The sequence below is a fragment of the Palaemon carinicauda genome, chromosome 40 (assembly GCF_036898095.1).
Source record: "Palaemon carinicauda isolate YSFRI2023 chromosome 40, ASM3689809v2, whole genome shotgun sequence".
In the NCBI taxonomy this organism is placed as follows: domain Eukaryota; kingdom Metazoa; phylum Arthropoda; class Malacostraca; order Decapoda; family Palaemonidae; genus Palaemon; species Palaemon carinicauda.
In genome coordinates this window covers 3,917,964-3,930,463 of record NC_090764.1, presented here as the reverse complement: position 1 = coordinate 3,930,463, position 12,500 = coordinate 3,917,964, and the positions used below count along the sequence as shown (strand labels likewise).

Here is a 12,500-nt window from a genome sequence, read left to right as displayed (position 1 = left end):
AAAATATTAGTATTAGAAATTACAGAATATAATCTACAATAAAGTGTATTCTCAAAGCGGTATCTTCTTACCAAAATGACGAGAAATCAAATCAAATTATAATCATTGATAGTAATTGGAATTCTAATAAAAAATATTAGTATTAGAAATTACAGAATATAATCTACAATAAGGTGTATTCTCAAGGCGGTATCTTCTTACCAAAATGAAGAGAAATCAAATTATGATCATGTACAATAAATGGAATTCTAATAAAAAATATTAGTATTAGAAATTATAGAATATAATCTACAATAAGGTGTATTCTCAAGGCGGTATACCAAAATGAATAAAAATCAAATGATATTCATGTACAATAAATGGAATTCTAATAAAAATATTAGTGTTAGAAATTATAGAATATAATCTACAATGAGGTGTATTCTCAAGGCGATATCTTCTTACCAAAATGAAGAGAAATCAAATTATAATCTTGTACAATAAATGGAATTCTTATAAAAAATATTAGTATTATATTACCTTAGCCGCATGACTTACCTGGCGTTGCACTGATCGTCCAAGGCTTTGCATAGGCAGCAGATTTCGGAGTTGCGATGTATGATTGAAGCTTGATTTTCAACTGGAATAGGGTAAAATATCTTCTCCTTAAAAAACTGGTTTAAAGACTGGCCCCTGTTAACAAAAAGGAAAGTATGCTACACTTAGTTTCAACTATCAATTGAGTAATGACCAGCTGTTTGGTGTTCTAAATAACAACAACAACAACAACTACAACAACAACAACATCAACAAATGATACAGATGTTTGTAGTCCACTGCAGGGCAAAGGCTAAATGTCATAAGGCCTTCTCATAATAAAAATAATAATAATATCAACAACAAATGATACAGCCGCTTCTAATCCATTGCAGGACAAAGGCTAAAGGCCAAAGGGCTTCTCATAAAAAAAAAAAATGATACATCCGTTTTTAGTCCACTGCAGGACAAAGGGCATACGCCAAAGGCCTTCTCATAAATAAGAAAAAAAAATAACAATATCAACAACTAATGATATAGCCGTTTCTAGTCCACTACAGGGCAAAGGCTAAAGGTCAAAGGCCAAAGGTCTTTTCATTAAAAAACAACAACAACAACAAATAATGCAGCCATTTCTAGTCCACTGCAGGACAAAGGCCTTAAAAAAAAAAAAAAAAAAAAGTTGTGTTTTTTTACGTGATAAATTCTTATCTTCTGTGAATGAATTCCAATGGGAAGAACAGAAAGACCAATACAGAATAACATTTATTAGACATTTTATATAAATGTATAAACACCATTAACGAGGGAGTAATGTAACGAAATAGACACCGTACTGTGTGTTGATACTAATTTCCAATGAAAATACTCATTCTCAAATAAATAATTTCTTTTACATTTTTAAACTACTCTGATTATATATATATATATATACATATATATATATATATATATATATATATATAAATATATATATACGTACGCATTTATATAGATATACATGTACGCATATATATATATATATATATATATATATATACATATATATATATATATATATATATATATATATATATACACATATATATATATATATACATATATATATATATATATATATATATATATATATATATATATATATATATATATATACATATGTATATATACATATATATATATACATATATATATATATATATATATCATAGAAAAACCATACACAACCAGTTTCCCGGTGTGAAATTTTTGACAGACATAAATTAAACTTCTTTTTTTTTTGTACTTTTTACACCGTAGTTGTAGAAAATTAGCGTATTTTTTTCTGTATATAAAACTTTAATACTCTGTATTTCATTCAGCTGTCGTACAAAATACACTCCAAAGGCGTCAGCACGGAGTGGATAACCCTTTGAGAGAGGATTTTCTCCTCGTGACGTCAGTGGAACTCCGCGTGACGTCACTGGGGCACCTCATGACGTCACTGGAGCGCCTCGTGACGTCACTGGAACTTCTTCTCGCGAATTCATTCATAATTTCTGAACCACGACGCTGCTGTCCCGAGGAGAGCTCCATGTCGGAGACCATACCGCTGAGGGATTTCAGGGGTGAGAAGCCTATCTCCTGTTTCGATAAGCAGTCTTGGGATGCTGATAAAGGAGTTATTGGTCTGTTGGGGGCGTCAGGGAGCTGCGTTAGAAGGTTATACACCTCATCGTATTCTGTTAGTATGGGTCTTGGGTCTTCTTCTCGGATTTCCATTTGCAGACCTGGAAGAAATTTGATTTTGGTTTTTGTGAAAAAATAGCGAAAGAAAGGTCAATTATAATAGCAGAGACCTGAAAGAAATTTGATTTTGTTTTTGTTAAAAAAAGTAGCAAAAGAAAGGTCAACTCTAATAGCAGAGACCTGAAAAAAATATTGATATATTTTTATGAAAATCAGTTACGAAAGAAAGGTAAATTATAATAGCATAGACCTTAAAGAATATATTTTGTTTTTGTTTTTTGTTTTTTTAGGGGAATCAGTAGCGAAATTAAGGTCAATTACGAGTATAATACCATGTAAGTTTTTTTTTACTTAAGGATTATTTTATTTGATATCGGAGATTTAATCTTTTCTACTTACGAATAACAATTGAAAATATCTTGAAGGTTTTTAAACCTTTTAATATTAGTAATAAGAATGATAGATTATTTTCATTTAAACATTATGAGCTTAATTACCTAGTTTTACAGCACACGGAAAGAATTGTATATTAGTAATAAGTCCACCAAGTTTTACAGATATTTTAACGCCATTTATATAATAATAATAATAACAATCAAACTTTAATAATGAAGCTAAAGAATGTATGACCTCACTCAAGATACATTTTGGTACGGGATAAATACATACATCATATAAAATATAATTTATGTGTTATGAACTTTTGTTTACTCATTAAAATGTAAGTACTCAGCTCAAACTAATGACTTTGGTAAACACTAGATATATATGATTAACACATAATTGAAATTAGAAAATAACGTAAAATATTATTTATCAAGAGCAGATAAGAGGGTACAGGGTTTTTATCTTTAAATGGTAAAGTGTCTGACTAATGAAGCGTAAAATATTCAATAATCTATCACAAATTAAAACGGTAAAGTGTTTATTTTTCTTTTTAAACAGTAAAGTGCCAGACTAATTAAAAAATAAAAATATTCAATAATTTATCATAAACAAAAATAAAAAATATCAAAAGGGTAAGCAGCATTTCTTGACCAAAAAGTAAAGTGCCACTATAATGAAGAAATACAAATATGAAACAATTTATCATAAATGAAAATAATATATATACATACATACATACATATATATATATATATATATATATATATATATATATACATATACATATATATATATATATATATATATATATATATATATATATATATATATATATATATATATATATATTAATATATTGAGAAACATCAAAACCTCACCTACAGTTGCTGAAGTTAAGGATCCAGACGGCGAGCCATCTCCTTCGTAAGCGTACGCCCTCAAATCATCTTGAGCCGGTGGAGGATTGGTACTGAAATTGCCACAAACGACGGCCACCCGGGGCCGTTCTCTGCTGCTGAGGGATGTTCCAGGCGACTCGGCTGGACTCTTATCCTTGCTGGAATCGTCGCCTGAACATAAAGTGACCCGCGGAGGTAATTTCAAGCTGGAGGTAACGATATCCTTAGAGGCTTCATGTCCCACAGTTGACCTCCTTAGGGAAGGCGTGTGATGGAAGCCCTCTTTGGACCCGATTCCCTTGCAAGATAGGCTGGGGCTTATCTTACCTGCAGGGATATACGAGATCCTACATGTATTATTATTATCTTTATGATTGTTGTACTTCCCATATAAGTATCTTCAAGTGTTCTATTCCTTGTCTTTTAAGTGCTTTCATTACAGCTGAAGTTTTGACAGAATCAAAAGGTTTCTCGTAATATTATCATATTAGCCAAGCAGCATCCCTGGTTGGAAAAACGGAATGGTACATGCGCAAGGGCTCCAGCAGGGAAAGTAGCCGAGTGAGGAAAGGATATGAGGGAATTGCTCATGATTGAAGGCAATTTGAATACAAACACTTGCTAATTATTATTTTTATGATTGCTGTATTTCAAGTGTTCTAACACAAGATTTATCAATTCCCTGTCTTTTAAGTGCTTTCATTACAGCTGAAGTTTTGACAGAATCAAAAGATTTCTCATATTATTATCATTACTAGCCAAGCAGCATCCCTGGTCGGAAAAGCGGAATGGTACATGCTCAAGGGCTCCAGCAGGGAAAGTAGCCGAGTGAGGAAAGGATATGAGGGAATTGCTCAGGATTGAAGGCAATTTGAATACCAACACTTGCTAATTATTATTTTTATGATTGCTGTACTTCAAGTGTTCTAGTACAAGATTTATCAATTCCTTGACTTATAAGTGTTTTCATTACAGCTGAAGTTTTGACAGAATCAAAAGGTTTCTCATATTATCATCATTACTAGCCAAGCAGCATCCCTGGTTGGAAAAGCGAAATAGCACATGCGCAAGGGCTCCAGCAGGGAAAGTAGCCGAATGAGGAAAGGATATGAGGGTATTTCTCAGGATTGAAGGCCATTTGAATACAAACACTTGCTAATTATTATTTTTATGATTGCTGTATGTCCCGTATAGATATCTTCAAGTGTTCTGGTACAAGATTTATCAATTCCTTGTCTTTTAAGTGCTTTCATTACAGCTGAAGTTTTGACAGAATCAAAAGGTTTCTCATATTATTATCATTACTAGCCAGCAAGCATCCCTGGTTGGAAAAGCAGAATGGTACATGCGCAAGGGCTCCAATAGGGAAAGTAGCCGAGTGAGGAAAGGATATGAGGGAATTGCTCAGGATTGAAGGCAATTTGAATACATGCGCAAGGGCTCCAACAGGGAAAGTAGCCGAGTGAGGAAAGGATATGAGGGAATTGCTCAGGATTGAAGACAATTTGAATACAAACACTTGCTAAATATTATTTTTATGATTGCTGTATTTCAAGTGTTCTAGTACAAGATCTATCAATTCCTCGACTTACAAGGGTTTTCATTACTGCTGAAGTTTTGACAAAATCAAAAGGCTTTTCGTATTATTATCACTACTAGCCAAGCTGCATCCCTGGTTGGAAAAGCGGAATGGGACATGCGCAAAGGCTCCAATAGGGAGAGTAGCACAGTGAGGAAAGGATATGAGGGAATAGCTCAGGATTAAAGGCAATATGCGTATGGAGGTCAGTTGGGATATTACATGCATATTTGTGGTCTCAAGCTGTTCTTAAACCCTACTCTCTCTCTCTCTCTCTCTCTCTCTCTCTCTCTGTTTTACCTATTTATTCCCCTCTCTCTCTCTCTCTCTCTCTCTCTATATATATATATATATATATACATATATATTTATTTATTTACATATATACCGAAAGAATTCCACTATATATATATATATATATATATATATATATATATATATATATACACATATATATATAAATGTATATATAAATGTATATCTAAATATATATATATATATATATATATATATATATATATATATATATATATATATATATATATAGCATATATACAGTACTGTATAAATATATACAGAGAGAGAGAGAGAGAGAGAGAGAGAGAGAGAGAGAGAGAGAGAGAGAGAGAGAGAGAGAGAGATGAAATTTCTCTTTTCCTTTCAACCCAGATAACCACCACATTACCTTCAAAGCTATGCTGTTCAGCCTGGACCTTCAGTTTCAGAGCATCGAGAAGCACGGGCTCTTCTTTCCTCTTGGTCGCATGAGACGTAATCGGAGTTTCAATGACGGTCGCTATTCCCCCGACCTCGCTGGCGCCCTCTACGCCAGCTGGTCGCAGTTCCCCGTTGCGACCAGTTCGCGACTTGTGAAGTCTCAAGGTCACCACCACTCCGATAACGACTGGTGAGTTTGTTGGGGGAAGAGATATTACTATTACTTGCTAAGCTACAACCCTAGTTGGAAAAGTAGGATGCTATAAGCCCAGGGGCTCCAACAGGGAAAATAGCCCAGTGAGGAAAGGAAACAAGGAAAACTAAAATTTATGAAGAGTAACAACATTAAAATGGATATTTGATTAGATGTAATAGAAGATGGTTTGATATATCAATAATGTATTATCTGCTAAGCTACAACCCTAGTTGGAAAAGCCGGATGCTTTAAGCCCAGGGGTCAAACAGGGAAAATAGCCCAGTGAGGAAAGGAAACAAGGAAAAATAAAATTTATGAACAGTAGCAACGTTAAAATGGATATTTGATTAGATGTAATAGAAGATGGTATGATATATCAGTAATGTATTATCTGCTAAGCTACAACCCTAGTTGGAAAAGCAGGCTGCTATAAGCCCAGGGGCCCCAACAGGGAACATAGCCCAGTGAGGAAAGGAAACAAGGAAAAATAAAATCTTTTATGAACAGTAACAACATTAAAATGGATATTTGATTATATGTCATAGGCCATGGTTTGATATATCAATAATGTATTATCTGCTAAGCTACAACCCTAGTTGGAAAAGCAGGATGCTCTAAGCCCAGGGGCTCCAACAGGGAAAATAGCCCAGTGAGGAGAGGAAACAAGGAAAAATAAAATATTTTATGAACAGTAACATTAAAATGGATATTTGATTAAATGTAATAGAAGACGGTTTTATATATCAGTAATGTATAATATCTCATTGATATTAGTTTATATAATTAATGATCTTTTGTAATATGTAGAGAGGAGGGAATAATATTCTTTGGTTTAATTAATCTTTTGTTGAAGTACTTCTCAAATTGGATACAAGCGTAATTCACGTTGATATATCATTATATAAAATGGGAAACATTTTTTACAATGTAGAACACTTTGGGAAGTACTTCAATTTGTAGTTTCATATTATATATTCTAGGCAGTGGCAGGAAATGGGAGTCTCAGAAAATAACAAAAAATATATAAATATATATATATATATATATATATATATATATATATATATATATATATATATATATATATATATATCTATATATATATATTCTAAGAACAGTAACATCATTTAAATAAATATTTCCTATATAACCTACGAAAAATGCTATAAGCCCAGGGGCTCCAAGGTCTATATATATCTGGACCGTGAGGGGCTCTAACAGGGAAAATAGCCCGGGGAGGAAAGTAAACAAGGAAAAAAAATATTCTAAGAATAGTAACGACATTAAAATAAATATTTCCTGTATAACCTAACAAAATGCTATAAGCTCAGCGGCTCCAAAAGGGAAAATAGCCCAGTGAGGAAACTAAACAAGGACAAATAAAATATTTAAAGAACAGTAACAATATTTAAATAAATATTTCCCTTGTAACTCACCAAAAAATGCTATAAGCCCAGGGACTCCAAGAAGGAAAATAACCCAGTGAGGAAAGGAAACAAAGAAAAATGAAATATTCTAAGAACAGTAATAACATTAAAATAAATATTTCCTGTATAACCTACCAAAAATGCTATAAGCCCAGGAGCTCCAAAAGGGAAAATAGCCCAGTGAGGAAAGTAAACAAGGAAAAATTGAATAAATAGCCCAGTGAGGAAAGTAAACAAGGAAAAATGGAATATTCTATGAACGGTGACAACATTGAAATGAATATTTCCTATATAAGCTACCAAAAATGCTATAAGCCCTGGGGCTCCAACAAGGTAAATAATCCAGTGAGGAAAGAAAACCAGGACAAATACAATATTCTAAGAACAATAACAACATTAAAATTAATATTTCCTAAAAAACTCACCAAATAGAAGAATGGAGAGAGTTATGGCAGCAATGACCACTGGTGTCACAGAATGACTGGGAGGAGGCAAATGAACCCACTGGCAGTTATCGCCTCGGTGGTACGGCTGGCACGTGCACTGGTAACCTGGATGCATGTCGCGGCACGTACCGCCGTGCAGGCACGGCTGATAGCCACACTCGTTCATGAGTTGACACGTGCCGCCTAGGAGTTGACGGCCAGGGCCACAGCTGGAAATGTATATTAAAAATTGCAATTGTAAATTATTATTATTATTATTATTATTATTATTATTATCCAAGCTACAACCCTAGTAGGAAAAGCAAGAAGCTATAAGCCCAAGGGCTCCAACAGGGAAAATAGCCCAATGAGGAAAGGAAATACTGAAACTTAATTAACAATCAAAACAGAATATTTTAAGTACAGTAATAACATTAAAATAAATAAATATATATATATATATATATATATATATATATATATATATATATATATATATATATACTTATACATAAAATATTCATGTAAATATACAATAATGTATATATATATTATAACTTGTAAGACTGTAAATGTTTTTTTTTATAATAAAACATAAAAAAATTAAATCAATAAAATTTCAGACCATTATACACATAAAAACCAATTTAGATTATTTCTTTTTTATATAATAATACACAAATAGTAGGTAGTCTGGTGAAATGGTTTGAGAATCGCTATGATCATTAAAGCTGTATTTAGTCAGGGCCACCCATACTAGGTTGGTTTGCCGTGAGCAATCAGACAAAACTCTCCCACATAAAAACAAAATTACACTGTAAGTTTTTATAATTTTTTAATACACAATCATTAGGTAGTTTAGTGAAAGGGTTTGTATGTAGCCATGGTCATCAAAGCTGTACTAGTCAGGGCCCCCATACTAGATTGATTTGCCGTGAGCGATCAGACAAAAATCTCCCACCATCACCAATCTGCAGTGACCAGCGTGGTGATGAAAATGGCTAAACCCCAGAACACGAATAATGATATGTCTGAGGCCTTTGCCCTGCAGTGATTAGAAACGGCTGTATTTGTTATTGTTGTTGTTGTTGTTGTGTTATGTATGTAATTTCCATATAGTGGACTAGAAACGGCTGCATTTGTTGTTGTTGTTCGTATTGTTGTTGATGTTGTTGTTGTGTATGTATGTAGTTTCAGTATGGTAGACTAGAAACGGGTGCATTTGCTGTTGTTGTTGTTGTTGTTGCTGCTGCTGTTGTTGTTGTTGTTATTGTATGTATGTACTTTCAGTATGGTGGACTAGAAACGACTGTATTTGTTGTTGTTGTTGTTGTGTTATGTATGTAGTTTCAGTATGGTGGACTAGAAACGACTGTATTTGTTGTTGTTGTTGTTGTGTTATGTATGTAGTTTCAGTATGGTGGACTAGAAATGACTGTATTTGTTGTTGTTGTTGTGTTATGTATGTACCTTCAGTATGGTGGACTAGAAACGACTGTATTTGTTGTTGTTGTTGTGTTATGTATGTACCTTCAGTATGGTGGACTAGAAACGACTGTATTTGTTGTTGTTGTTGTTGTGTTATGTGTGTACCTTCAGTATGGTGGACTAGAAACGACTGTTGTTGTTGTTGTGTTATGTATGTAATTTTCGTATAGTGGACTAGAAACGACTGTATTTGTTGTTGTTCTTGTTGTTGTTGTTGTTGTATGTATGTACTTTCAGTATGGTGGACTAGAAACGACTGTATTTGTTGTTGTTGTTGTGTTATGTATGTAGTTTCAGTATGGTGGACTAGAAACGACTGTATTTGTTGTTGTTGTTGTTGTTGTTGTTGTATGTATGTACTTTCAGTTTGATGGACTAGAAACGACTGTTGTTGTTGTTGTTGTTGTGTTATGTATGTAGTTTCAATACGGTGGACTAGAAACAACTGTATATGTTGTTGTTGTGTTATTGTATGTACCTTCAGTATGGTGTACTAGACACAACTGTATTTGTTGTTGTTTTTGTTGTTGTGTTATGTATGTACCTTCAGAATGGTGGACTAGAAACGACTATATTTCTTGTTGTTGTTGTTGTTGTTGTTGTATGTATGTATGTGCTTTCAGTATGGTGGACTAGAAACGACTGTATTTGATGTTGTTGTTGTTGTTACGTTATGTATGAAGTTTCAGTATGGCGTGCAATCATAATATGCTATAAAAAAAAAAAATCCTACCTGCAGCTGGCTTGTCTCCAAGTATTGTGACATGTCAAAGGTGGCAGACAGCTGGTGTTTGAGCAATGATCTCGACTTGGGCAATTACTTTCTATATTCTGGAACGTGGTCACTTGACCCCAGGTGGTTCCATTGACCCCTGGGGGTAAGGGCAGACCTTTCCCGGAGACTCTGAGGTCATCTATGCAAACTGGAATAGAATAGATCATATTATAAGAGTAAATATGGATTTACCTGTACTCTCACGAATTAGGAATGAGGTCATATGTTTACTTGAAATGAATTATTATTATTATTATTATTATTATTATTATTATTATTATGATGATGATAATGATGATGATGATGGTGATGATTATTATAATTATTATTATGATGATGATGATGATGATGAGGATTATTATTATTATAATAATAATAATTATTATTATTATCATTATTATTATTCATTGCTAAGCTGCAACCCTAGTTGGAAAAGCAGGATGCTAAAAGTCCAAAGGGCCCCAACAGGGAAAATAGCCCTGTGAGGAAAGGAAAAAAAGGAAAAATAAAGTATTTTATGAACAGTAACAACACTAAATACTTCCTATATAACTGTAAAAACTTTAATAAAACAAGAGGAAGAGAAATGAGATAGAATAGTGTGCCCGAGTGTACCCTCAAGCAAGAAAACTCTAACTCAAGACAGTGGAAAACCATGGTACAGAGGATATGGCACTACCCAAGACTAGGGAACAATACGATAAAGTGAATGCTTTTATCAGTAAAGTTTAATTTATAAAAAGTAAAATGGAATAGACCACCTTAGATGGTAATGGAATATGGATATATCTCGACTCTCAAGAAATTAGGTCATATCTTTATTTAAACTGAATATGACAGAGTGAACGCATTTATTAATAAATTCTCGTTATTTCAACAGGTTACTTCAAATGATAAATAGTAACCATGATCAACTAATATATATAAGAAATAATTACGTTTTGAAATAATAATTGTAAAAAAAAAATACTATGAAATATTTGGTAATAGTTATCACGATAATTTTTCACATCAGATGACAAAGCTGGATTATACTGAATAAGACAAGATGCTAACTGTACAGTATATATCTGACGATGTTGAATAACTTGAATAGCAATGTCTCGCACCTTGCAATAACAAAAAATTCACATACCCTACACTGTTAAAAATTTACATTAAAAAAAGGGTAAATGTGTGGCAACATTTATTCCAGGAGTTTTACTGTTTAAAAAACGAGTATATTTACGTAAAAGACTGATATTACGGTCACCAACCCGTAAAAGATGATTACAAAGTAAGGTAAAATTATGGTCGCCTGTATTTTACTGAAATGCGGTTGCGAACAGTATATTTTTACAGGATTTTTACCGTTTTAAAAAACGGACATATTTACGTAAAAGATTGATATTACTGTCACCAACCCGTAAAAGATGATAACAAAGTAAGGTAAAATTACGGTCGCCTGTATTTTTACTGAAATACGGTTGAGAACAGTATATTTTTTACAGGATTTTTACCGTTTTAAAAACGAGTACATTTACGTAAAAGAGTGATATTACGGTCACCAACCCGTAAAAGATGATAACAAAGTAAGGTAAAATTACGGTCCCCTGTATTTTTACTGAAATACGGTTGAGAACAGTATATTTTTTACAGGATTTTTACCGTTTTAAAAACGGATATATTTACGTAAAAGAGTGATATTACGGTCACCAACCCGTAAAAGATGATAACAAAGTAAGGTAAAATTACGGTCCCCTGTATTTTACTGAAATACGGTTGAGAACAATATATTTTTACGGGATTTTTAACGTTTTAAAAACGGGTATATTAACGTAAGAGTTATACTACGGTCACCAACCCGTAAAAGATAATAAAAAAGTAAGGTAAAATTACGGTCGCCTGTATTTTACTGAAATACGGTTGAGAACAGTATATTTTTTCCGGGATTTTTACCGTTTCAAAAACGGATATATTTACGTAAAAAAAAGTGATATTACGGTCACCAACCCGTAAAAGATGATAACAAAGTAAGGTAAAATTACGGTCGCCTGTATTTTACTGAAATACGGTTGAGAACAGTATATTTTTTACAGGATTTTTAGTTTTAAAAATGAATATATTTACGTAAAAAAGGTTATATATAATGGCCACCAACCCGTAAAAGATGATAACAAAGTAAGGTAAAATTACGGTCGCCTGTATTTTACTGAAATACGGTTGAGAACAGTATATTTTCTACGGAGTACTTCCGATTAAAATTACGGTTTTTACTAACAGTGTATATACTCACTCTCGCTAACATCATTATGAACGTTAATGAGTTCCGCCTCTTGGTATTCGGGAACCCCGCCCACGGTCAATCCATTCTGTTTATCGAC

At 33.0% G+C, this 12,500-nt stretch overlaps 1 protein-coding gene across 1 annotated transcript in view; it reads right to left on the bottom strand.

Moving 5' to 3' along the window:
- Positions 1 to 1,732: 1,732 nt before the first annotated feature.
- The window catches only part of LOC137631659 (putative neural-cadherin 2), a 356,886-nt gene continuing 346,118 nt past the window's right edge, over positions 1,733 to 12,500 (bottom strand). The window contains exons 20-25 of the mRNA XM_068363529.1: positions 12,413 to 12,500; positions 10,096 to 10,285; positions 7,875 to 8,104; positions 5,795 to 6,013; positions 3,510 to 3,857; positions 1,733 to 2,285 (exon numbers count right to left, since the gene is read on the bottom strand). The exon at positions 12,413 to 12,500 is cut by the window's right edge and continues 294 nt beyond it. Coding sequence (XP_068219630.1) covers positions 1,906 to 2,285; positions 3,510 to 3,857; positions 5,795 to 6,013; positions 7,875 to 8,104; positions 10,096 to 10,285; positions 12,413 to 12,500 — 1,455 coding nt within the window. The 3' untranslated portion in view covers positions 1,733 to 1,905. The remainder of the gene's footprint in view (positions 2,286 to 3,509; positions 3,858 to 5,794; positions 6,014 to 7,874; positions 8,105 to 10,095; positions 10,286 to 12,412) is intronic.